At 49.5% G+C, this 24,955-nt stretch overlaps 1 protein-coding gene across 1 annotated transcript in view; it reads left to right on the top strand.

The window, feature by feature from the left end:
* The window catches only part of LOC140390006 (serotransferrin-B-like), a 139,461-nt gene extending 119,384 nt beyond the window's left edge, over window positions 1–20,077 (top strand). The window contains exons 6-10 of the mRNA XM_072474772.1: window positions 1,843–1,996; window positions 3,071–3,135; window positions 9,510–9,694; window positions 12,583–12,775; window positions 19,602–20,077. Of these exons, the coding sequence (XP_072330873.1) occupies window positions 1,843–1,996; window positions 3,071–3,135; window positions 9,510–9,694; window positions 12,583–12,775; window positions 19,602–19,645 (641 nt within the window). The 3' untranslated portion in view covers window positions 19,646–20,077. The remainder of the gene's footprint in view (window positions 1–1,842; window positions 1,997–3,070; window positions 3,136–9,509; window positions 9,695–12,582; window positions 12,776–19,601) is intronic.
* The last annotated feature ends 4,878 nt before the right edge of the window (window positions 20,078–24,955 follow it).

Consider the following 24,955-nt stretch of genomic DNA (forward strand, 5'->3'; position numbering starts at 1 on the left):
AACCAAAATATTACACACCTGTTCCCATTACAACCAGTACACACACCTGTTCCTATTCCAATCAGTACACACCTGTTCCTATCACAAACAGTACACACCTGTTCCTATTACAATCAGTGCACACACCTGTTCCTATTAAAACCAGTACACACACCTGTTCCTATTACAATCAGCACATACACCTGTTCCTATTACAACCAGCACACACCTGTTCCTATTCCAATCAGTGCACACACCTGTTCCTATTGCAACCAGTACACACAGCTGTTCCTATTACAACAAGTACACACACCTGTTCCTATTCTAATCAGTACACACCTGTTCCTATTACAACCAGTATACACACCTGTTCCTCGAATTGTTAATAAACCAAAATATTACACACCTGTTCCCATTACAACCAGTACACACACCTGTTCCTATTCCAATCAGTACACACCTGTTCCTATCACAAACAGTACACACCTGTTCCTATTAAAACCAGTACACACACCTGTTCCTATTACAATCAGCATATACACCTGTTCCTATTACAACCAGCACACACCTGTTCCTATTCCAATCAGTACACACACCTGTTCCTATTACAACCAGTACACACAGCTGTTCCTATTACAACAAGTACACACACCTGTTCCTATTCTAATCAGTACACATCTGTTCCTATTATAACCAGTATACACACCTGTTCCCATCACAACCAGTACACACACTGTTCCTATTACAACCAGTACACACACCTGTTCCTACTCCAATCAGTACATACCTGTTCCTATTTACAACCAGTAAACACACCTGTTCCTATTCCAATCAGTACACACCTGTTCCTATTACGAGTACACACACCTGTTCCTATTACAACCAGTACACAGACCTGTTCCTATTCCAATCAGTACACACCTGTTCCTATTACAACCAGTACACAGACCTGTTCCTATTAAATCCAGTACACAAACCTGTTCCTATTTGAAATGAAATGAAATGAAAATCGCTTATTGTCACAAGTAGGCTTCAATGAAGTTACTGTGAAAAGCCCCTAGTCGCCACATTCCGGCGCCTGTTCGGGGAGGCTGGTACGGGAATTGAACCGTGCTGCTGGCCTGCCTTGGTCTGCGTTAAAAGCCAGCGATTTAGCCCAGTGAGTTAAACCAGCCCCTTACTGTATTTCATTCAGGAATAATAATAATCTTTATTATGTCACAAGTAGGCTTACATTAACACTGCAATTAAGTTACTGTGAAAATTATCTAGTCGCCACACTCTGGCGGCTGTTTAGGTACACTGAGGGAGAATTCAGAATGTCCAAATTACCTAACAGCACGTCTTTTGGGACTTTGTGGGAGGAAACCAGAGTGCCCGGAGGAAACCCATACAGACATGGGGAGAACGTGCAGACTCCTCACAGACAGTGACCCAACCCGGGAATCAAACCCGGGACCCTGGTGCTGTGAAGCAACAGTGCTAACCACTGTGCTACCATGTTGCCCAGTACACACACCTGTTCCTGTTCCAATCAGTACACACACCTGTTCCTATTTCAATCAATAGAAACACCTGTTCCTATTCCAGTCAGTGCACACACCTGTTCCTATTCCAATCAATCCACACACCTGTTCCTATTCCAGTCAGTGTACACACCTGTCCCTATTCCAATCAATACACACACCTGTTCCTATTCCAATCAGTACACACACCTGTTCCTTTTCCAATCAGTACACACACTTGATCATATCACATTGGGTATACACTACTGTTCCTGATTTTGCCATGATTAACTATTGTGCTGAATTTCTTTGCTGCTGCCGAAACTAAAAGCAAATTATATTTTCCTTTGCAATAAAGCAACATTTTTCAGTGAAAGCTGTGCCGCAGGGGCCGATCCTGCATCCAAACTTTGCTCTCTCTGTGCCGGTGATGAGAATTCAACCCCACCCGGAAATGACAAATGTGCCTTCAGTGACAATGAAATTTATGGTGGCTACAATGGTGCCTTCAGGTAGACAACTTGTTTCTGAATTGATTGTGCAATGGCATAAAATAGGTGGTAGCAAATCGTCTTTCATTTGTACCAATTTATATTTCCATTTGGACGTCTCAAATTGGGAGAGCTGTGAAACAGCCTGTCAATTCACTGGCGGCCTATTTCCAATCTCTCTCAAAGCCAAGACCGAGTCACACTGATGTTCAGAAACTTAGACATTCAGTTTGGGCAGCCAACTTGAACGTGAGGTGCTTTTGTCTTCTGTCAGCTGTGCCAACTTCTTCAACACCACCTGGAGTCTTGCACCAGGGTGAGGATGGCACTACCAGGTGTTGTAAAAGTCACAGTCACATTGAACTTCTGCGCTTTCCAAGCAGGCGGGTGCAACATGTCCAACATCCACCTGTACACCATTCATTACCATTTCCAGGAAGAGACGGAGGGCAACTATAGCAGGAGCAGTGAAAACACCATTTTCTCCCACAACAGGGGTAAGCAGGATGGGGAGGCATATGACATTGTAATAGCAGAATTTCCAATGGTGCAGCACCAATGGCAGCGGGCATATGGGTCTAGGGCCCATCTATGTCAATGGGGAGAGATCCAATAACTGCAACGATTATCGTACACTTAACCTGCAATTGATGCCTGACTATGTTTAGTACAGCATGTGAATGTCCCACTATCCTGTCAACGGCCACGTTGCATACATTCTGAGGCAGTCTGCTGCATATGCAGTCTTTGTACTTCCCTGCAACCAGGGGGTAGCTTCCTGTGAATAAGGGCTATCTCATGATGTGACCTTTACGAGCAAAGCCCATTCCTCTTTGTCCAGACTTTCATATCACTGCATGGTTTGCTTCAGGGGGCGGTTATAAGCGGTTAGTGTGGGACGGGAGTCACATACAGAGGTAGAGTTGACAGATTTCCATCCCTAAAGGACATCAGTGACCTAGTTGGGTTTTCCTGACAATCAGATAGTTTCTTCATTGAACCTTTTTCACTGGATAACATAGCCACAACCCCACTGTCTAGAGTCAGAACCAAACAAAATCCATGTTTTAAAGATATTTTGGGGATTTATTTCAGGTGCCTGGCGGAGAAGGGTGACGTAACTTTCATCAGACATACAACAGTCTTTGAGAATACTGATGGTATGTATGAGTTCTTGGTCCCAGCCTGTACAACTAACTACATCTGGTCATTCAATGCATGAACCTTCTGTTTGGCTATCCAATTTTGTTCATGTTGATTATTTGATGGAACCATAGGTTCTTAGCCCTTCAAACCTGTTCCATCATTCTGTCATATCATGGCTGAACATTCCTTGACCTCCATTTGACCTGCATTTTTCCACATCCTTTAATACCTTTATCCAACAAAATTTGATTTGCTGAATTTAATGGAGTATGCCAGAGAATGATGGCAGGGAAACCAGGAGAATTGGGTAGATGTACCTGCATCCTAATCCCGGATCGGGAGCGGGAAGGACCAGACAGGGAAATCCTGCCCACTGGCAGCAAGGTGTCAATGAGATTGAAAAATGACATTTAAAGCCGAATGTCCCTGAGCCAACTGGAATTTAGTGATGGTTCAGGGTTTGAACAGGAATCGCACAGTCTCCTGTGGATCCCAAAGACCACCCAACAAACCCTGTTGGGTTTGCCTGCCGCCTCATTCACAGGCACTCATTGCCCAATCGAGGGACTCAGGAAAGGGAAGGGGTGCTGCGGAAACCACCCCTCCTCTGGCCATTCTTCCACCCCACCCAACCACTTGCTGGTGATCTCCCTGCCCACGACCTCAGCTGGCACCTCACTTGTCTCCAGGGCTACTGCATTTATCCTTTGGGTAGGGCCTTTGATTGGTCAGCTGCGCTTGGGAACAGGATTTCTGCCCTCGATGAGCCTTAATCACGTGGGAGGCCCAAGGCTGGCCAGCTAATTGCCTGAGTACATTGCTGTAACTAAATTTCACCCAATCTATCTTGAAAGTTCTGACTGACTTACCATTCACTTTGTGGGGGAATGAGTTCTAGAGTTCCACAGCGCATCAAAATACTTCATGATACCTGTCCTAAATACCTTAACTCTATTTTTAATTTTTATATCTTTAATTTTCAATTGGGGTGGCAAGGTGGTACAGTGGTTATGCCTGCTGACTCACAATGCTAGGGACCCGTGTTTGAATCCGACCTTGGGTGACTATCTGTGTGGAGTTAGCACATTCTCCCCGTGTCTGCGTGGGTTTCCTCCGTGTGCTATGGTTTCCTCCCATAGTCCAAAGGTGTGCAGGTTAGGTGGATTGGCCAGGCTAAATTTCCCCTTAGTGTTCAAAGGTTAGGTGGGGTTACGGGGGTAGGGCGTGGGATGCTCCTTCAGTGGGTTGGCGCAGACATGATGGGCCAAGTGGCATTTGGGGATTCTATGATTCTATGATCTCTTTTGCTTTGTGGACCTGTGATGATATGCATCACTGTAAATACCAAGGGGTTAATGCAAATACACATATCTACCTGGTAGCGTCCGACCTAGATGGTGTGGCGGATGCAGAGAAAATAAAGCTTCTGCTCACAATTGCCAGTGCAAGTGTAGCAGAAATCTTCAAGACCTTCAAATACTCCAAAGGGCAAGACAAGAGAGATCTCCAGACAGTCCTGAAAAAGTTTCATAAATACTGCGAGGAAAACAAAAGAGAGAACGGTAAAAGAGGCGCCAATACTCACCATGAGGCGAAGGTAGGCCTGCAAATGCTGAAAACGGCAGTATTGATTGGCAGCCATCTTGGGAAAGGAGCCGCACATGTGCAGTTCCCCAAAAGAAGCGTAAGGCAAAAGAGTGTTTCGCGTATGCGCGAGAAGCCGCGCATGCGCAATTGCAAAAAGAGCGTAAAGTACAGGAAAGGCGACCTGCGCATGCGCGATCCATTCCTTTTTTTAAAAAATAATTTTTATTCAGGTTTTCATAAAATATCAAAATGAAAAAAGAACCCAACAGGGTTAAGTACAAAACACAGTCTAGAAAAGCAACCCTCCATACCCCCCTCCCTTCTGTACATAAATAATAAATTAACATTAACACCCCGACTTAACACAACAGGTATATACACCCCCTCAGACCCTCCAGTGTAAATAACAAAAACAAAAATAAAGTAAACCCCACCCCCGAGTTGCTGCTGCCATTGACCAATGTCTACCGTTTTGCCAGGAAGTCTAAGAACGGTTGCCATCGCCTAAAGAACCCTTGTACCGACCCTCTCAAGGCGAACTTCACCCTCTCCAATTTTATGAACCCCGCCATATCGCTGATCCAGGATTCCACGCTTGGGGGGCCTCGCATCCTTCCACTGAAGAAGAATCCTTCGCCGGGCTACCAGGGACGTAAAGGCCAGAATACTGGCCTCTTTCGCCTCCTGCACTCCCGGCTCATCTGCCACCCCAAATATTGCGAGCCCCCAGCCCGGTTTAACCCTGGATCCTACCACCCTCGACATTGTCCTCGCTACGCCCTTCCAAAATTCCCCCAGCGCTGGGCATGCCCAGAACATATGGGTGTGATTTGCTGGGCTCCCTGAGCACCTAACACACCTGTCCTCACCCCCAAAAAAACCGGCTCATCCTTGTCCCGGTCATGTGTGCCCTGTGCAGCACCTTAAACTGTATGAGGCTGAGCCTCGCGCACGATGAGGAAGAGTTCACCCTCCCTAGGGCATCTGCCCACGTCCCTTCCTCAATCTCCTCTCCCAACTCCTCCTCCCACTTACCTTTCACCTCCACCACCGAGGCCTCCTCCTCCTCCTGCATCACCTGGTAAGTTTCCGAAATCTTCCCCACTCCCACCCACCCCCCCGAGAGCATCCTGTCCTGTACTGTGTGCGGCAGTAGCCGCAGGAATTCCACCACCTGCCGTCTGGCAAACGCCCTTACCTGTAAGTACCTGAAGGTGTTCCCCGGGGGAGCCCGTACTTCTCCTCCAGCTCACCTAGGCTTGCGAACTTCCCGTCCACAAACAGATCCCCCAACTTTCGTATCCCTGCCCTGTGCCACCTCGAAAACCCTCCACCTGTTCTCACTGGGGTGAACCGGTGGTTCCCCCGTATTGGGGTCCACGCTGAGGCCCCAACTTCCCCCCTATGCCGCCTCCACTGCCCCCAAATTTTGAGGGCAGCCACCACCATCGGGCTCGTGGTATACCTCCTTGGAGGGAGCGGCAGCGGCGCCGTTGCCAGCGCCCCCAGACTTGTACCCACACAAGACGCCATCTCCAACCTCTTCCATGCAGCCCCCTCCCGCTCCATCACCCACTTGCGAACCATTGTCGCATTGGCGGCCCAGTAGTACCCACAGAGGTTGGGCAGCGCCAGTCCCCCCTATCTCTACTCCGCTCCAGGAACACCCTTCTCACCCTCGGAGTCCCTTGCACCCACACAAACCCCATTATACTCCTGTTAATCCGCCTAAAAAAAGCCTTCGGGATAAACACGGGGAGGCACTAGAACAGGAACAAAAACCTTGGGAGCACCGTCATTTTGACTGACGGTACCCTACCCGCCACGGACAGCGACAACGCGTCCCACCTCTTGAACTCCTCCTCCATTTGCTCCACCAGCCTTGTAAAATTAAGCCTATGCAGGGCCCCCCAGCTCCTGGCCACCTGGACCCCCAAATACCTGAAGCTCCTTTCCGCCCTTTTTAGTGGGAGCTCGCCAATCCCCCTCTCCTGGTCCCCTGGGTGAACCACGAACAGCTCGCTCTTCCCCATGTTGAGCTTGTACCCCGAAAAGTCCCCAAATTCCCTAAGGATCCTCATTACCTCTGGCATTCCTCCCACCGGGTCCGCCACATACAGCAGCAGGTCGTCCGCATAAAGTGACACCCTATGCTCCTCCCCACCCTGCACCAACCCCCTCCAGTTCCTCGACTCTCTCAGTGCCATAACCAGGCGTTCAATCGCCAGTGCGAAGAGCAGGGGGGACAGGGGACACCCCTGTCTCGTCCCTCGGTGCAACCGAAAATCCTTGGACCTCCTCCTATTTGTGGCCACACTCGCCATCGGGACCTCATACAACAGCCTAACCCACCTGACAAACCCCTCCCCAAACCCGAACCTCTTCAGCACCTCCCACAGGTACCCCCACTCTACCCTATCGAAGGCTTTCTCAGCGTCCATCGCCACCACTATCTCCGCCTCCCCCTCCCTCGCCGGCATCATGATAACGTTCAAAAGCCTCCGCACATTCGCGTTCAACTGCCTCCCCTTCACAAACCCTGTCTGGTCCCTTTTAAAAGCCCTGTTTAAATCTGCTTCCATCACACTCTCAGGCAGTGCATTCCACATCCTAACTACTTGTTGCGTCAAAAAGCTTTTCCTCATTGTTTTTTTGCCATTCATCCTAAATCTGCTTCTTGATCCTTCCAGAAAGTGGAGCCGTTTCTCCCAATCTCCTCTCTCTCTAGATCCCTCATTATTATGAATATCGCATTCAAACCCCCACAAAGTCCAGCTTCCCGAATCTACCCACACGATTGAAGCCCCTCATCCCTCGAACCATTTTCAGCAATCTTTTCTGAACCCTTTCCTAATCCTTCACATCCTTCCTAAAATATTGGGCCCCGAATTAGACACAATACTCCAGTTCAGGCCAAACTAGTGTTCTACAAAGATTTATCATAATTTCTTTGTTTTTGTACTCTAACCCTCTATAAAATCCAGAATAACGTTGGCCTTTTTAAGCACTTCCTGTTTTGCCTTCAACGATTTGTGCTTGTGCACGTCCAGGTCTCTGTCCCTGTACCCCGTTAGAATTGTACCATTAGTTGATAGATTTATCCTTCTAAACCCTGGAATGGATTAACTCCAATGGTCCCGGTGCATGTCAGTGGTAATGTTATAACCCCCATGTGACCCATGGGGATGAACCGATTAATCTTCCCATGAGCCTCGTGGAGGGCGAGCTCACCTGCTGAGGGGCGGAGACCCAACAGTGGGATATTGGACTTGGGACAAAGCCGGCCCAGGTAGGAGCCGTGCTGTTGTGTGCAGTCCCGGGCGGGACTTGAATTGTGCTTCTATGCAGCTTACTTTGTTGAACTCTTTTATCGGACTCGTCTGTGACCACTAAAGGTAAGCTCCAGGAAAGCTATTGGACAATTTATAAACATGAATATGCAAATGATGTGACCTTAAGAACTCAACAAATAATGGCATTGCCTCAATGGTAGCACTCTGTCTCTCCAGACAGACCTGGATTTACAGTGGTTTCAAATCCCACCCTAGACACTTCAACAGCAATTATTGCCGGACACCTAATGTGATGCTGATAAAGCAGGGTATGGGTTTGGAAGAGAACTGAGTTCTGATGAGAATAATGAGGGAAAATATTAGATTCATTCAACAGACATGGGAGGCGAAATTCACCCGTGCCGTTATTGGGGATGGAAAGCAGGCACAGTGTGAAGCAAAGGAGCTAATTCACTATTATCCTTTCCATGTTACCATCACAACAAATCTCATCTCCATCTGTATTCTGGTTGAGTGAGCTGGGTGGACTGATTATTAGCTCCTCCTAATTCAGAACTATTTTCTGGGATCTGGGGCTGGATTCTCCGTTTCAGGGACTATGTCCCCACGCCGTCGTGAAAACTGTGGTCTTTTACGCCAGAAAAATTGGAGTCAAAAGGCCACAGATTCACAGCCTTGCAGGAGACCAGCAGGCAGCTGTCGTGGAGCTCGCAGCTCCAGCTGCTGATACGGCCCCCCGCACTTCCGGGTCAGAGGCCGCGCATGCGCATGGGCCTCCACCGGCCGGGCCGTGCTCCATGCCGGACTCAGACCGCGGAGCTGGACCGCGGAAATAGTGCCCCCGATCGGCCGCACGCCCGACCCGGACAGCCCGCTCAAAAATAACCCAGTCCCGAATGAGCCCCCACCTGCCCTCCGATCGGCCCGCCCCCGACTGTGGCGGCCGTGGACTGAGTCCGCAACAGCCTCGCGAGAATGCCAAACGTCAGGACCATGAGTGGGCCACGCCATCGGGAATTCGGCTGTTCGGAGGCAGAGAATAGCGGGCGGGCCTCGGGAAATGGCCTCAGGTGGTAGATAATCAGCGCGGCCTACTACCTGAGCACGCCGCTTTTCGGGTGGCGGAGAATCGCTGAATCGGCGCCGGCCCCGGTTTCAGGCGGGAAACTGGATTCTCTACACCCCGAAGCCGAAATCGCTTTCGGCGACGGGGCAGAGAATCCAGCCCCTCGTGTTTTATTCAGCCTCAAACTCACTCCTGCTTCGATTTACTCTCAAAGGTGAACAATAACTTGGGAATGTTTCTTATTTTATACCTACCCATTCTGAAGCCTTTTTGTTGGGGATTTAGCACAAACATGGGGTCTCTTTCCAGAGTTGTTCTGTTTCATGTGACATGAAGAAGAGAATCAAACTGTGATGTGACAGAATCATGTCATGTGGATTAACATGCAATGCAGGTGAGCCACTGCTCTGTACATTAAATCAATCAATGTTTCTCCTCCAAGGTAATTCACAGGAGAAATGGGCGGCAGGTCTCAGGTCCAGAGATTTCAGGCTACTGTGTGTAAATGGAACTCAGGCCCCAGTGACAGACTATAAGACGTGTCACTTGGCGCAAGTACCAGCTCGAACTGTTGCGTCCCGTCCAGAGAAGAGAGATCAAGTGATTCAGTTTTTAAAAGAGCAACAAGTGAGTATTTGGGGTTTACCTGCACCCAGTGACATTTTTTGTGGGTGGGGGGGGTCTGCATGTGCACATTCTGAGTGTTCAGTGGTCGACTGCAATCAGTGTCATTCTCATTACAAGTGTTTCAGGTTGATGTGGTGTTTGGTGGAAGAGTTTTAGAGGATGCTTTACTCTGTAACTACTGTCCCTTAACCTGGGAGGGCGTGGAGGGAGGTTAACCAGCTGTGCTGCACCTCCCTCGAGAAAGTTTGAGGCAGTGCCGAGGGAGGCCTACCATTGCTATACTCGGACCGGGTATATCTCTCATCTGGTGGAGAAAATAATTACCTCATTCTTAACCCTGAATAATATTGCATTGCGGTTTATTTAAGTATGACACCCATTTCCATTCTCCAGCCTCAGAAGCAGACAAGTTTGAAAACTGGAGAAAGATCCAATTCCGGCCAACAAAGTGTGGGAGAGGTGTATCTTCTGGGTTCCTCTCGGTAAGGGGTAGGAAACTATGGCTGGGAGGAACTTTTCATCTGTGCCACAACTGTGCCACAGGGTCAAAGAACCACTGGAAGATTTGTTTTTCAGGTAGGTTCAGCAATGGGAGTGGTGGCCATTTCCTGAGGAGCCCATAAAAGCCTTTCCTTGCAACTGAGCCTTTGTGCGACATCTTCTGGAATCCATCAAGGTTCAGGGACTGGGAGATCCTCTATTTCCAGCCCAGAAACCCAGAAAAAGTCTTTCCATCGCCTCTTGGAAACTGATTTTGCAGCTCTCTTAATCCATCAACAGCAACTTTAGAATGCAGACAAATTTAGAATGCTGCTCCCCTCAGATGTCAATGTTCCCACGTGAATTTAATCCGGGAACAAATCGTGTTGGACGGGCAGAAAGAAAGTCCAAGGATGGGTACAGACACCCCTTCCTGAGTTTTACGAAGATGGAAACAGTGTGGAGTGCAAGTGGCAGTCGGGGATACCGGCTTGGAATATTTCCCAGGGAGGCTGTGCTGGAGGACTGCTTTGCCTGCCGACTGAAAGTTTATATCAAACTATATGTCCACAACGGTTGTGCTAGCACAGGGCAGACCAGAACTGGAATCAGTGAGAAGCTCTTGGGTATGGATTGGGGCTGCAAGACAATAGGTGTGAACCCAAAGATTCAAAGGTCATTCAATCTCTTCTCCATTTAATTCTGGATCATTGCTTTAAGTACCCATGGGGCTGGATTTTCTGGGCCCCCAGTCGACATTGGAAGGCCTTACCACTTCTCGCCCACCCCGACCTCTCTGCCATATTACGGTGGGTGGGAAAGGAATTGTACAGACCACCTGCCCTTAGGCCTATTTAGGCCATGACAGGGGAAGGTGGAGGCAAGATGGGTAGCCCATCAATCAGATAGGAAATGGGGTATCTCCTTTGGGGGCAATGGAAAGCCCTCAAAGATCATACAGCTCATTTAACCCTCAGTCCCTGGTCCCTCAAACCCATCCCCTGCTCGTCTCCTCTCCTTTGCTGGGATCTGCCAGCCAGACCTCTCCAAAGTCCCAGACTTGCCTTTAAGTCCAGGCGCCATGAGTGTTCTTCCTTGGGGACTGCCTCTAATCTCAGTCATGGTCAACCCTCAAACCTGGCACTGCAGGGCTCACAGAGCTACCGGCTAATCAGATTGGCCAGCTGATCTTTAGGGCAGTGATTACGGGCAGCACGGTAGCATTGTGGATAGCACAATTGCTTCACAGCTCCAGGGTCCCAGGTTCGATTCCGGCTTGGGTCACTGTCTGTGTGGAGTCTGCACGTTCTCCCCGTGTGTGCGTGGGTTTCCTCCGGGTGCTCCGGTTTCCTCCCACAGTCCAAAGATGTGCATGTTAGGTGGATTGGCCATGATAAATTGCCCTTAGTGTCCAAAATTGCCCTTAGTGTTGGATGGGGTTACTGGGTTATGGGGATAGGGGGAGGTGTTAACCTTGGGTAGGGTGCTCTTTCCAAGAGCTGGTGCAGACTTGATGGGCCGAATGGCCTCCTTCTGCTCTGTAAATTCTATGATTCTATGATTTCCTCCCAGGCGTGTGTTGAAGTTCCTCTCTGATTCAATTGGCGCTGTTCTCAACATAATATTGTTGTGGGTCAGCTGAGCTTTGGGTGCTCAGGCCTTTCAGAGGGCAGAGAATGGAGCATCCAGTGAAATCTGACCCATAAACTGCATTTGATCAGAACAACAAATACTGTTTTTGCTGCCATGTGGCTATGCAGATGCTTTGGGAACCATCAAAGATTTATTTACCATTTTGAGATGGGCATCCCGGTTGAAAAAGCATTTTCTGTTCCTGCCAGAGGTGCAGCTAAAGTTAGATAGATTACAGATGATGAACTTGATAGAAAATGAAGAGTGTGTGGTTTTAGGGTTCTGTACCGTGAGGAAATTGAAAATTGGAATGTGGTCCCCAACAGCTTTAGAAAGATTACAGATGCAATTGGTAGCGTCTCCTTTAAGCTGCGGGATTCTCTGTCGGCGGGATCCTCCGCTTTGCCGGCAGCGCACCCACGCCCGCGGGTTTCCCGACGGCGTGGGATGGCCACAATGGGAAGCCCCATTGGACAGCTGCCGGGGCCGAGAATCCAGCCACCGGCGCGGGTGCCCCGTTCCGGAAAATGGGGCTGGTGGGACGGAGAATCTCGCCCATGATGTTCCGTGGGGCACATGGCCCACCATACAATTTCCGTACAATTTAGGACATGCCCCCAGCCAAGAAAGAGTGCCCAGCCCTCCTCTAGGCTAACTGAGTACGGTATCGATGCCCAACACTGTCTCGCCATGTCCCGATGATAGAAGACGTATATGTGCAGACCACGGGAGTATGTTTTCTTTCATCAACAGAAATCACTTGTTCCCTAATGCAGGTCAAACACGGCCGTGGTGGATCTGAAGAGGATGAGTTTGCATTGTTCGACTCAACCAGGTTTCATGGCAGGCGGCTCTTGTTTTCAGATTCGACTCAAAGTCTGATTGAAGTGCCCACCGCAGATTTCACACAATTACTGGGTGAAGGATACGTCACAGCAATGGAAGGCCTCTACACCTGTGAACCTCCCGGTAAATGAAACTAAAACAACAAAGGACTGTGCAGAATTTAAGCGGCAGCTTCTTGCGGCTGTTCCACTTATGAGACTGACTTATCAGATTGTTGGTAGACAAGGGTGTCAAGGGTTATGGGGAGGGGAAATAGGGGCAAAGTGGAGTTGATTACAACCAGATCAACCATGATCTTACTGAATGGCGAAGCAGGCTCAAAGGACCGAGAGTAGGCCATTCAGCCTTAAGTCCGATGTTTTTATGAAACTAAGTATATTTAGCCTCTGAAGGAGGTGAATCAAAGGGACCTTATAGAGGGAAATAGGTTTGTAATTATTCAGCACCGACAGAAAAAATATTCAGAGGTGTTTCAGAGGCATAATCACAGCACATAGATGCCAGAGGTCAGGGTGCAGCTGGATTTTAAAGAAAGAAGGACAATTCCTGACCCACTGCCACATCCAGTCCCAGAGTGTGAAAGGACAGTTCCAACCCACTGTGGTAAACCACTGTATTGTATTATACCTGCTATATGTAACATGCCTGGGCTTGCCCCTGCTGGCTCCGCCTGTGGCTCCTCCCCTCGGGCTCAGGGATAAAGGTGGCCAACCTCCGGCCCTGCCTTGAGTCTGGGGCCGGCTGCCAGCAGGTATCTTTAAGCTAATTAAAGCCACAGTTTCACTCTCAACTCATCTTCTGTCATTATTGATGGTATATCAATGTAATTAGCTTAAAGTTTGAAGATGGACCATTCACTCAAACCCGATCACCTGGAGCTGGACCCCCAAGCAGCCGACGCCACTATCATGTTCAAACACTGGCTACGCTGCTTCGAATCCTACATCGAATCCTCCGCCATCGCTGTTGCCAAGACCCACAAGCTGCGAATTCTCAACTCCCGGGTGAGCCCGCAAGTGTACCTTATTATCAGGGATGCTGCCTTGTACACGGATGCGATAATGGTATTGAAAGGACAGTATGTCAGGAAAGTCAATGAGGTGCACACTAGGCATCTCCTTGCCATGAGGCGACAGCGTCCCGGAGAATTGCAAGCTGAATTTCTGAGCGCATTACTCGGCCGGAACTGCAATTGTAAAGCGGTATCGGTTGTCGAGCACACAGAATTGTTGATTCGGGATGCCTATGTCGCAGGCATAAAATCAAATTACACCCGCCAGCGCCTACTAGAAAGGGGTACACTCGACCTCCAAGATACAGGACAGCTTTCGGACTCGTTAGAAGTGGCCTTCCACAACATGGTGCCTACACCTCCGACCACGCGGCACCCTCGTGGACGTCATGGGTGCCGCCATCACCCGACCCGGGGGCACTGCAAGCCTGTGCAACACAGCAACCCAACAATTCCACAGCCCCAAAGTGCTACTTCTGTGGCCAGGGTAAGCACCCCAGACATCGCTGCCCAGCGAGGAGTGCGACCTGCAACGGGTGCGGAAAGAAGGGCCATTTCGCTAAAGTCTGCCAGGCCCGTCCTGTTTTTAAACCCAGCAGCGCTGCGTGTAGCCCGTGGTGGCCACCATCTTCACCGCCACTCGCCACGTGCAACCCCTGGGGGCCGCCATCTTTAAATCACCCCGCCGCTTCCCAGAACCCCTGCTCACCCGATCGTAAGCTGGCCTCCGCTACCATCAATCAGCCCGCCCACCTTCCGCAACTCGCCTCCATCACTCTCAACCAGTCTCGACCGCATCACCTCGCCAACTCCATGATGGCCGTCCGGATCAACAGCCACGGGACACCCTGCCTTTTCGACTCCGGGAGCACAGAGAGTTTCGTTCATTCAGATACGGTACAACGCTGTTCCCTCCCAATCTTACCCGCGACCCAGAAAATCTCCCTGGCTTCCGAATCGCATACCGTGGAAGTCCATGGGTACTGAGTTGCAACCCTTACAGTATGGGGCGTTGAGTACAAACACTTCAAACTCTACGTCCTCCCACAACTCTGCACTGCCGTGCTACTGGGGCTCGATTTCCAGTGCCATCTCAGAAGTGTTACCTTGGAGTTCAATGGACCCCTACCCCCCTCACCATCTGTAGCCTCTCAACCCTTAAGGTCGCCCCACCCCCGCTCTTCGCTAACCTCACCCCGGACTGTAAGCCCGTCGCCACTAGGAGCAGATGATACAGTGCTCGGGACACGGCCTTTATCAGGTTGGAGGTCCAGCGACTCCTGCGGGAAGGGATCATAGAGGCCAGTACAAGCCCCTGGAGAGCCCAAGTGGTGGTCATCAAGACTGGGAGAAGCATCGGTTGTTCATCGACTACAGTCAGACTATCGACCGGTACACGCAGCTCGATGCGTACCCCCTCCCCCGCATATCTGACATGGTCAATCAGATTGCGCAGTATCGAGTCTTTTCCAACATTGATCTGAAGTCCGCATACCACCAGCTCCCTATCTGCCCGGAGGACCACCAATACACTGCCTTCGAGGCAGATGGCCGCCTCTATCACTTCCTCAGGGTCCCCTTCGGCGTCACCAATGGGGTCTCGGTCTTCCAACGGGAGATGGACCGAATGGTCGCCCAGTACGAGCTGCGGGCCACGTTCCCGTATCTGGATAATGTCACCATCTGCGGCCATGACCATGGACCAGGACCATGACGCTAACCTCAAAAAATTCCTCCACACAGCCAAGCTACTTAACCTCACGTACAATAAGGAGAAATGCGTTTTCCGCACAACTCGTCTAGCCATCCTTGGCTACGTTGTGGAAAATGGAGTCCTAGGGCCCGACCCCAACCGCATGCGCCCCCTTCTGGAACTTCCCCTTCCCCACTGCCTCAAGGCCCTGAAGAGATGCCTGGGGTTCTTTTCCGACTATGCCGAGTGGGTCCCCAATTATGCGGACAAGGCCCGCCCACTCATTAAATCCACCCTTTTTCCCCTGACAGCTGAGGCCCGCCTGGCCTTCAACCGCATCAAAACAGATATTGCCAAGGCCGCAATGCACGCAGTAGACGAGTCCATCCCGTTCCAGGTGGCGAGCGATGCATCCGACATTGCCCTGGCCGCTACCCTCAACCAGGCGGTAGGCCCGGGGCTTTCTTGTCCCATACCCTCCAGAGCTCCGAAATTCGTTACTCCTCTGTCAAAAAGGAAGCCCAAGCCATTGTGGAAGCTGTGCGACATTGGAGGCATTACCTGGCCAGCAGGCGATTCACTCTCCTCACTGACCAACGGTCGGTCGCCTTCATGTTCAATGACACACAGCGGGGCAAGATCAAGAATGACAAAATCCTAAGGTGGAGGATCAAACTCTCCACCTATAATTATGGTATCTTGAATCGACCTGGGAAGCTCAATGAGCCCCCAGATGCCCTATCCCGCGGTACATGTGCCAGCGCACAAGTAGACCGACTCCGGGCCGTCAACAATGACCTCTGTCACCCGGGGGTCACCCGGTTTTTCCACTTTATTAATGCTCGCAACCTGCCTTACTCCATCGAGGAGGTCAGGACCATGACCAGGGACTGCCAGGCCTGCGCGGAGTGCAAACCACACTTCTATCGAGCGCCTCAGCGTCGATTTCAAAGAGCCCCTCCCATCCACTGACCGTAACGTGTACTTCCTCAACATCATTGATGAGTACTCATGTTTCCCTTTCGCCATCCCATGCCCTGATATGACCTCTGCCACAGTCTTCAAGGCCCTGCACTGCCCCAACTCCATCCATAGTGATCGGGGTTCCTCCTTCATGAGTGATGAGCTGCGTCAGTACCTGCTTACCAAGGGCATCGCATCAAGCAGGACTACCAGCTACAACCCCCGGGGGAACGGACAGGTGGAGAGGGAGAACGCGACGGTCTGGAAGGCCGTCCTTCTTGCCCTACGGTCCAGAGGTCTCCCTGTCTCCCACTAGCAGGAGGTCCTTCCCGATACACTCCACTCCATCCGGTCGCTCCTGTCTACCGCCACCAATGTGACCCCTCATGAGAGAAAGGTTGTCTTCCCCAGGAAGTCCACCTCAGGGGTCTTGTTCCCATCTTGGCTGACGGTCCCAGGGCCCGTCTTCCTCCAGAAGCATGCGAGGAGTCATAAGTTGGATCCCCTGGTTGAAAGGATCCGTCTCCTCCATGCTAACCCCCAATATGCCTACGTGGCACACCATGATGAGCGGGAGGACACAGTCTCCCTTTGGGATTTGGCACCTGCAGGTTCCCCAGCGACCATCACCACTATCCCCGACCTTACACCTTCTCCCTCCATTGCTACCCATTGTGCACCAGGGCCACTGCATACTCCGCTAGTCCCAGTGCATGGCACGCCAGAGCCTCAGGGTCCGTCGCCAGGCACTCATCTACTTGGTGACGCAGAAGACGACACGCTCCTGGACACGCTGGCCTCAACACTTCATCTGACACCAGTATCCACAGCACAGCCGGGACTGCGGCAGTCACAGCGGAAAGTCAAAGCCCCCGACAGACTCGGTATATAATTCAACCCGTGCACTTCACCCCCGCCGGATTCCTTTTTAACAAGGGGTGAATGTGGTAAACCATTGTATTGTATTATACCTGCTGTGTGTAACATGCCTGGGCTTGCCCCTGCTGGCTCCGCTTGTGGCCCCTCCCCTCGGGCTCAGGTATAAAGGTGGCCAACCTCCGGCCTTGCCTTCAGTCTGGGGCCGGCTGCCAGTAGGTATCTTTAAGCTAATTAAAGCCACAGTTTCACTCTCAACTCATCTTCTGTCGTTATTGAAGGTACATCACCCACCCAATCCAAGAGTGTGCAAGGACAGTTTCTGACCCACTGTCCCACCCAGTACCAGAGTGTGAAAGGACAGTGTCTGACCCACTGTCCCACCCAGTACCAGAGTGTGAAAGGACAGTGTCTGACCCACTGTCCCACCCAGTCCCAGAGTGTGAAAGGACAGTGTCTGACCCACTGTCCCACCCAGTCCCAGAGTGTGAAAGGACAGTGTCTGACCCAGTGTCGCACCCAGTCCCAGAGTGTGAAAGGACAGTGTCTGATCCACTGTCCCACCCAGTCCCAGAGTGTGAAAGGACAGTGTCTGACCCAGTGTCGCACCCAGTCCCAGAGTGTGAAAGGACAGTGTCTGACCCACTGTCCCACCCAATCCCAGAGTGTGAAAGGACAGTGTCTGACCCACTGTCCCACCCAGTCCCAGAGTGTGAAAGGACAGTGTCTGACCCACTGTCCCACCCAGTCCCAGAGTGTGAAAGGACAGTGTCTGACCCACTGTCCCACCCAGTCCCAGAGTGTGAAAGGACAGTGTCTGACCCACTGTCCCACCCAGTCCCAGAGTGTGAAAGGACAGTGTCTGACCCACTGTCCCACCCAGTCCCAGAGTGTGAAAGGACAGTGTCTGACCCACTGTCCCACCCAGTCCCAGAGTGTGAAAGGACAGTGTCTGACCCACTGTCCCACCCAGTCCCAGAGTGTGAAAGGACAGTGTCTGACCCACTGTCCCATCCACTCCCAGAGTGTGAAAGGACAGTGTCTGACCCACTGTCCCACCCAGTCCCAGAGTGTGAAAGGACAGTGTCTGACCCACTGTCCCATCCACTCCCAGAGTGTGAAAGGACAGTGTGTTATGGGCGAGGTGTTTTCAGAACCCCAAAATGTATCATGGAGTTCAACCAACCTCCCCCTTTGATGGATTGCTGCTTTTGAAGCACACGGCTTGTTCCCCAGGTGTGGTATTACAATTATGGACACGTGGTTTTTAACACAAAACAATGTTTATTCCATGAACTCAACTTAACCTTTTAAATAAACATTGGATCACTTAACACCCCTTACTTCAACGATAACCCCGAAACTAATACAGCACTAAATAATCCCACAAAATGTTCCTTTAAACATCCAAAAGACTTCACCTTTAACAACAGACATGAGGTTACATTCAATATATTTATAGTCTTTGGATTTGCAGACATCCACAGACCAGTTCTGTGTTTTCTTCTTGCAGCTCTTTGCAGAACACACTCCCAGCTTTCTCCTCAAACTGGCTTTCTCCTTCCAAGCAGCTCTCAGCAAACCAGCCAGGCACTTTTCAGCTGCTCTCAGCAAAACTGAAACTAAAATCTTGAAAATGGCTGATTTAAAACCCAGCTCCACCCACACTCTGACATCACTGCATTTCTTAAAGGTACATTGCTTAAACATCCATTTCTTAAAGGCACTCTCACATGAAAGTGTCTGACCCACTGCACCACCCAATGTTCCCAGCAAGACCTCCGGAGGTGCCATCACGACCGGTTTACGTCTTTGTGAACCAGTAACAAACGGCGCTTGATAGCCCGCTGGCAAGGCCTGTGAATCCCGGGCACCAGTAAACTGCTCAGTTAAATATGTGCAACTGGATCCTGCCTAGCAAGATCCAGATCGCAAGGCGCCATGAGATTCTGTTGAATCTTCCGAGACATTTCGAGCAGCGTGAATCTCGTTCCAGGCCTCTCACGAGATTCAACAACCTCATCCTGACACCAAGTCAGGTGCGACGAGGCCGTTGAATCGCGCCCAGTGAGTGAGTAGTCCAATGGATACTGTATCACAAATTTAGTTCTGAAATTTTCAGTGTACCCCTGGGACAAACAGGTGGAGAATTCCCGATCTCCACTCCCCTTCCTGTCAGTGTGACTTATGGAATGTATGTTTCCATCTTCCTAATCATGGTGGGAAATAGATGGTAGAAGTCCCTGAAATTATACATCAGCTGTGTTTTCCTCAGCAGTTGTCAACCTCTGGATCTCCCTCCATAATAATGAATGGGTGGAAATCACAGACTGATGATTCACAAAAGCAGGAACACCAGAAATGTCCAATTATTGCCGCTTCATTGAAATCCCCTTTCATTACAGATTTCCCCGAAATCTATCGTCTCGGGCGCTGCCAGGCCCAGTAATGAGTCGGACTCGATTCCTCCATTGACCACCCAACGATTCCCATTGCCGCTCGGGACAATCATTCTTCATTCTCTATGGGCGACGATCAGCCTCCGTTCAATGATGTATCTCTATTTCTACCTGTATTGTTTGTATGTAGTTTGAAACAACCCTGTTGGACTTTAACCTAGTGTTGTAAGACTTCTTACTCTACTACCAACAGGCATGAATTTCAATCCACTTATTGCGTAAATGTGGGAAAGTGATAATGCAGAGACAGTAACACCAGATAGAAATAGACACAGTTGATTCATATTCAGTGTGAAACTCGGTGTTCAAATCCAGCTCAAACAGACAGCATGAAACCCCCTCTGGGTGAAAGCTATTTGTGTTTAAACCCAGTCACATTCCTGTACCTTTTAACTGCTTCAATAAAGAACCAGCAAAACACACATTGGGAAATCACTCATATATTGTGTTCGTGTGGCATATACATATTCTACACTTAGCCTCCATTTCACAAACATGTATAGCTCTTGAGTGAACAGAACATTAATACTTGTTTATTCAATTAGTCAGTCATCAATATTTAGCCTTCTGTGTTAGTGCTAGTGGATTTGTAAATATGTCATTTTTGAAAAGTTTGTTTACAGTGATGAAGAGAGAAAGACTGAACAATGTGGCTCGGGACACCGGGGGAGTTTTAATCTGTCAGAATGAGGTCGAGAAGATTATAAATTCAATAATGGGACAATTGCTCCTGATGTGGTCACTTTTAGAATAAGGGAGGTGTGCTGTGGAACGAGTGACTTGCCGTAACAGCCTCCCCGAACAGGCGCCGAAATGTGGCAACTAGGGGCTTTTCACAGTAACTTAATTTGAAGCCTACTTGTGACAATAAGCGATTTTCATCTTTTTCATCACTTCCGTCTTCTCCAGAGGAGGGTCCCAAATTTAAATATTTCAATGAAGCTGTGGAGTTCAAATTTTAGCTGTGGTATAAATCTATGGCTGTAAGCTTGGGAAACCTGGCAGCCAAGGAAGGTGAATATGGCCAGATCCTCAGGTAAGCTATTTTCCCAGCCCAGCTTATGGGCCAAGAGGAGCAAATGTATTCCTGCCCAGTCTCTCAAGCTGAAAACCATCAGAAATCCCTCTGCTCTCACTCCACTCCCAATCAGATCCATCCCCCTCAGAACAGAATCACCCTCCACCCCTGAATAGTCCCAACAATCCTGAATAGAAATAACCACAACTCTGAACAGACCCAGCCACCTGAACAGAAAGCTCTGAAGGGATAATACTTCTCAAATGTCAGTTTTTATTATTGCATGGGATGTGGGCATCCTGGCAAGGCCAGACTTTATTGCCCAACCCAAATTGCCCTTGGGAATGTGTTGGTGAGCCACCATCTTGATTCACTGGAGTCCATATGGAGCAGGTACACCTTCAGTGCTGTTCCAAATGAAGTCCCAGGATTTTGATCCAATGATAGTGAAGGAACAGTCGCAGTCCAAGTTAATATGTCATGTGTCTTGGAGGAGGATTTGCAGGTAGTGGTCTTCCTATGAGCCTACTATCCTCCTCTGCTAGATAACAGGGGTTGTGTAGACGATACACACTGCCAACGTTGTGTGTCGGGGGTAAAGGCAGCGAATGATTAAATTGGTGGATGGTCAAGTGGGCTGTTTCATTTGGGATTATATTGATCTCCCTGAGTGTTGTTGGAGCTGCACTCATCCAGTAAAGTGGAGAGTATTCCACCATAGAACATAGAACATCGAACAATACAGCGCAGTACAGGCCCTTCGGCCCACGATGTTGCACCGAAACAAAAGCCATCTAACCTACACTATGCCATTATCATCCATATGTTTATCCAATAAACTTTTAAATGCCCTCAAAGTTGGCGAGTTCACTACTGTAGCAGATAGGGCATTCCACGGCCTCACTACTCTTTGCGTAAAGAACCTACCTCTGACCTCTGTCCTATATCTATTACCCCTCAGTTTAAAGCGATGTCCCCTCGTGCCAGCCATTTCCATCCGCGGGAGAAGGCTCTCACTGTCCACCCTATCCAACCCCCTGATCATTTTGTATGCCTCTATTAAGTCTCCTCTTAACCTTCTTCTCTCCAACGAAAACAACCTCAAGTCCATCAGCCTTTCCTCATAAGATTTTCCCTCCATACCAGGCAACATTCTGGTAAATCTCCTCTGCACCCGCTCCAAAGCCTCCACGTCCTTCCTATAATGCGGTGACCAGAACTGTACGCAATACTCCAAATGCGGCCGTACCAGAGTTTTGTACAGCTGCAACATGACCTCCCGACTCCGGAACTCAATCCCTCTACCAATAAAGGCCAACACTCCATAGGCCTTCTTCACAACCCTATCAACCTGGGTGGCAACTTTCAGGGATCTATGTACATGGACACCTAGATCCCTCTGCTCATCCACACTTTCAAGAACTTTACCATTAGCCAAATATTCCGCATTCCTGTTATTCCTTCCAAAGTGAATCACCTCACACTTCTCTACATTAAACTCCATTTGCCACCTCTCAGCCCAGCTCTGCAGCTTATCTATATCCCTCTGTAACCTGCTACATCCTTCCACACTATCGACAACACCACCGACTTTAGTATCGTCTGCAAATTTACTCACCCACCCTTCTGCGCCTTCCCCTAGGTCATTGATAAAAATGACAAACAGCAACGGCCCCAGAACAGATCCTTGTGGTACTCCACTTGTGACTGTACTCCATTCTGAACATTTCCCATCAACCACCACCCTCTGTCTTCTTTCAGCTAGCCAATTTCTGATCCACATCTCTAAATCACCCTCAATCCCCAGCCTCCGTATTTTCTGCAATAGCCTACCGTGGGGAACCTTATCAAACGCTTTGCTGAAATCCATATACACCACATCAACTGCTCTACCCTCATCTACCTGTTCAGTCACCTTCTCAAAGAACTCAATAAGGTTTGTGAGGCATGACCTACCCTTCACAAAGCCATGCTGACTATCCCTGATCATATTATTCCTATCTAGATGATTATAAATCTTGTCTCTTATAATCCCCTCCAAGACTTTACCCACTACAGACGTGAGGCTCACCGGTCTATAGTTGCCGATGTTGTCTCTGCTCCCCTTTTTGAACAAAGGGACCACATTTGCTGTCCTCCAGTCCTCTGGCACTATTCCTGTAGCCAATGATGACATAAAAATCAAAGCCAAAGGTCCAGCAATCTCTTCCCTGGCCTCCCAGAGAATCCTAGGATAAATCCCATCAGGTCCCGGGGACTTATCTATTTTCAGCCTGTCCAGAATTGCCAACACCTCTTCCCTACGTACCTCAATGCCATCTATTCTATTAGCCTGGGGCTCAGCATTCTCCTCCACAACATTATCTTTTTCCTGAGTGAATACTGACGAAAAATATTCATTTAGTATCTCGCCTATCTCTTCAGACTCCACACACAATTTCCCATCCCTGTCCTTGACTGGTCCTACTCTTTCCCTAGTCATTCGCTTATTCCTGACATACCTATAGAAAGCTTTTGGGTTTTCCTTGATCCTTCCTGCCAAATACTTCTCATGTCCCCTCCTTGCTCGTCTTAGCTCTCTCTTTAGATCCTTCCTCGCTACCTTGTAACTCTCCATCGCCCCAACCGAAACTTCACACCTCATCTTCACATAGGCCTCCTTCTTCCTCTTAACAAGAGATTCCACTTCTTTGGTAAACCACGGTTCCCTCGCTCGACGCCTTCCTCCCTGCCTGACCGGTACGTACTTATCAAGAACACGCAGTAGCTGATCCTTGAACAAGCCCCACTTATCCAGTGTGCCCAACACTTGCAGCCTACTTCTCCACCTTATCCCCCCCCAAGTCACGTCTAATGGCATCATAATTGCCCTTCCCCCAGCTATAACTCTTGCCCCGCGGTGTATACTTATCCCTTTCCGTCATTAACGTAAATGTCACCGAATTGTGGTCACTGTCCCCAAAGTGCTCTCCTACCTCCAAATCCAACACCTGGCCTGGTTCATTACCCTAAACCAAATCCAATGTGGCCTCGCCTCTTGTTGGCCTGTCAACATATTGTTTCAGGAAACCCTCCTGCACACACTGTACAAAAAAACGACCCATCTATTGTACTCGAACTATATCTTTTCCAGTCAATATTTGGAAAGTTAAAGCCTCCCATAATAACTACCCTGTTACTTTCGCTCTTATCCAGAATCATCTTCGCCATCCTTTCCTCTACATCCCTAGAACTATTAGGAGGCCTATAAAAAACTCCCAACAGGGTGACCTCTCCTTTCCTGTTTCTAACTTCAGCCCATACTACCTCGGAAGAAGAGTCCCCATCTAGCATCCTCTCCGCCACCGTAATACTGCACTTGACTAGCAGCGCCACACCTCCCCCTCTTTTGCCTCCTTCTCTGAGCTTACTAAAACACCTAAACCCCGGAACCTGCAACATCCATTCCTGTCCCTGCTCTATCCATGTCTCCGAAATGGCCACAACATTGAAGTCCCAGGTACCAACCCATGCTGCCAGTTCCCCTACCTTGTTTCGTATACTCCTGGCATTGAAGTAGACACACTTCAAACCACCTACCTGAACACTGGCCCCCTCCTGCGACGTCAAATCTGTGCTCCTGACCTCTATACTCTCATTCTCCCTTACCCTAAAACTACAATCCAGGTTCCCATGCCCCTGCTGCATTAGTTTAAACCTCCCCAAAGAGCACTAACAAATCTCCCCCCCAGGATATTTGTGCCCCTCAGGTTCAGATGTAGACCATCCTGTCTGTAGAGGTCCCACCTTCCCCAGAAAGAGCCCCAGTTATCCAGAAATCTGAATCCCTCCTGCCTGCACCATCCCTGTAGCCACGTGTTTAAATGCTCTCTCTCCCTATTCCTCATCTCACTATCACGTGGCACGGGCAACAACCCAGAGATAACAACTCTGTTTGTTCTAGTTCTGAGCTTCCATCCTAGCTCCCTGAAAGCCTGCCTGACATCCTTGTCACCATGTTCCTGACTTGTGCCTTATAGATAGTGGACAGGTTTTGGGGAGTCAGGGGATGAGTTACACACCACATAATTCCAAGCACCTGGCTTGTTCTTATAGACATTTATTTATAATGCTGGTCCAGTTGGGTTTCTGGTCAATGGCAACAACTAAGGTGTTGTCAGTGGAGGCGGGTTAACATTTTCTCAGCATCTAGCCTGATAAGCCCCTTAAGTCTTTTATGGGCTTGATTTTATGGTACGGGCTGGACTTTGGGATCGGGATGCACATAAAAAAATAGGCCGGG

This window comes from Scyliorhinus torazame, chromosome 14 (assembly GCF_047496885.1).
Source record: "Scyliorhinus torazame isolate Kashiwa2021f chromosome 14, sScyTor2.1, whole genome shotgun sequence".
In the NCBI taxonomy this organism is placed as follows: Eukaryota; Metazoa; Chordata; class Chondrichthyes; order Carcharhiniformes; family Scyliorhinidae; genus Scyliorhinus; species Scyliorhinus torazame.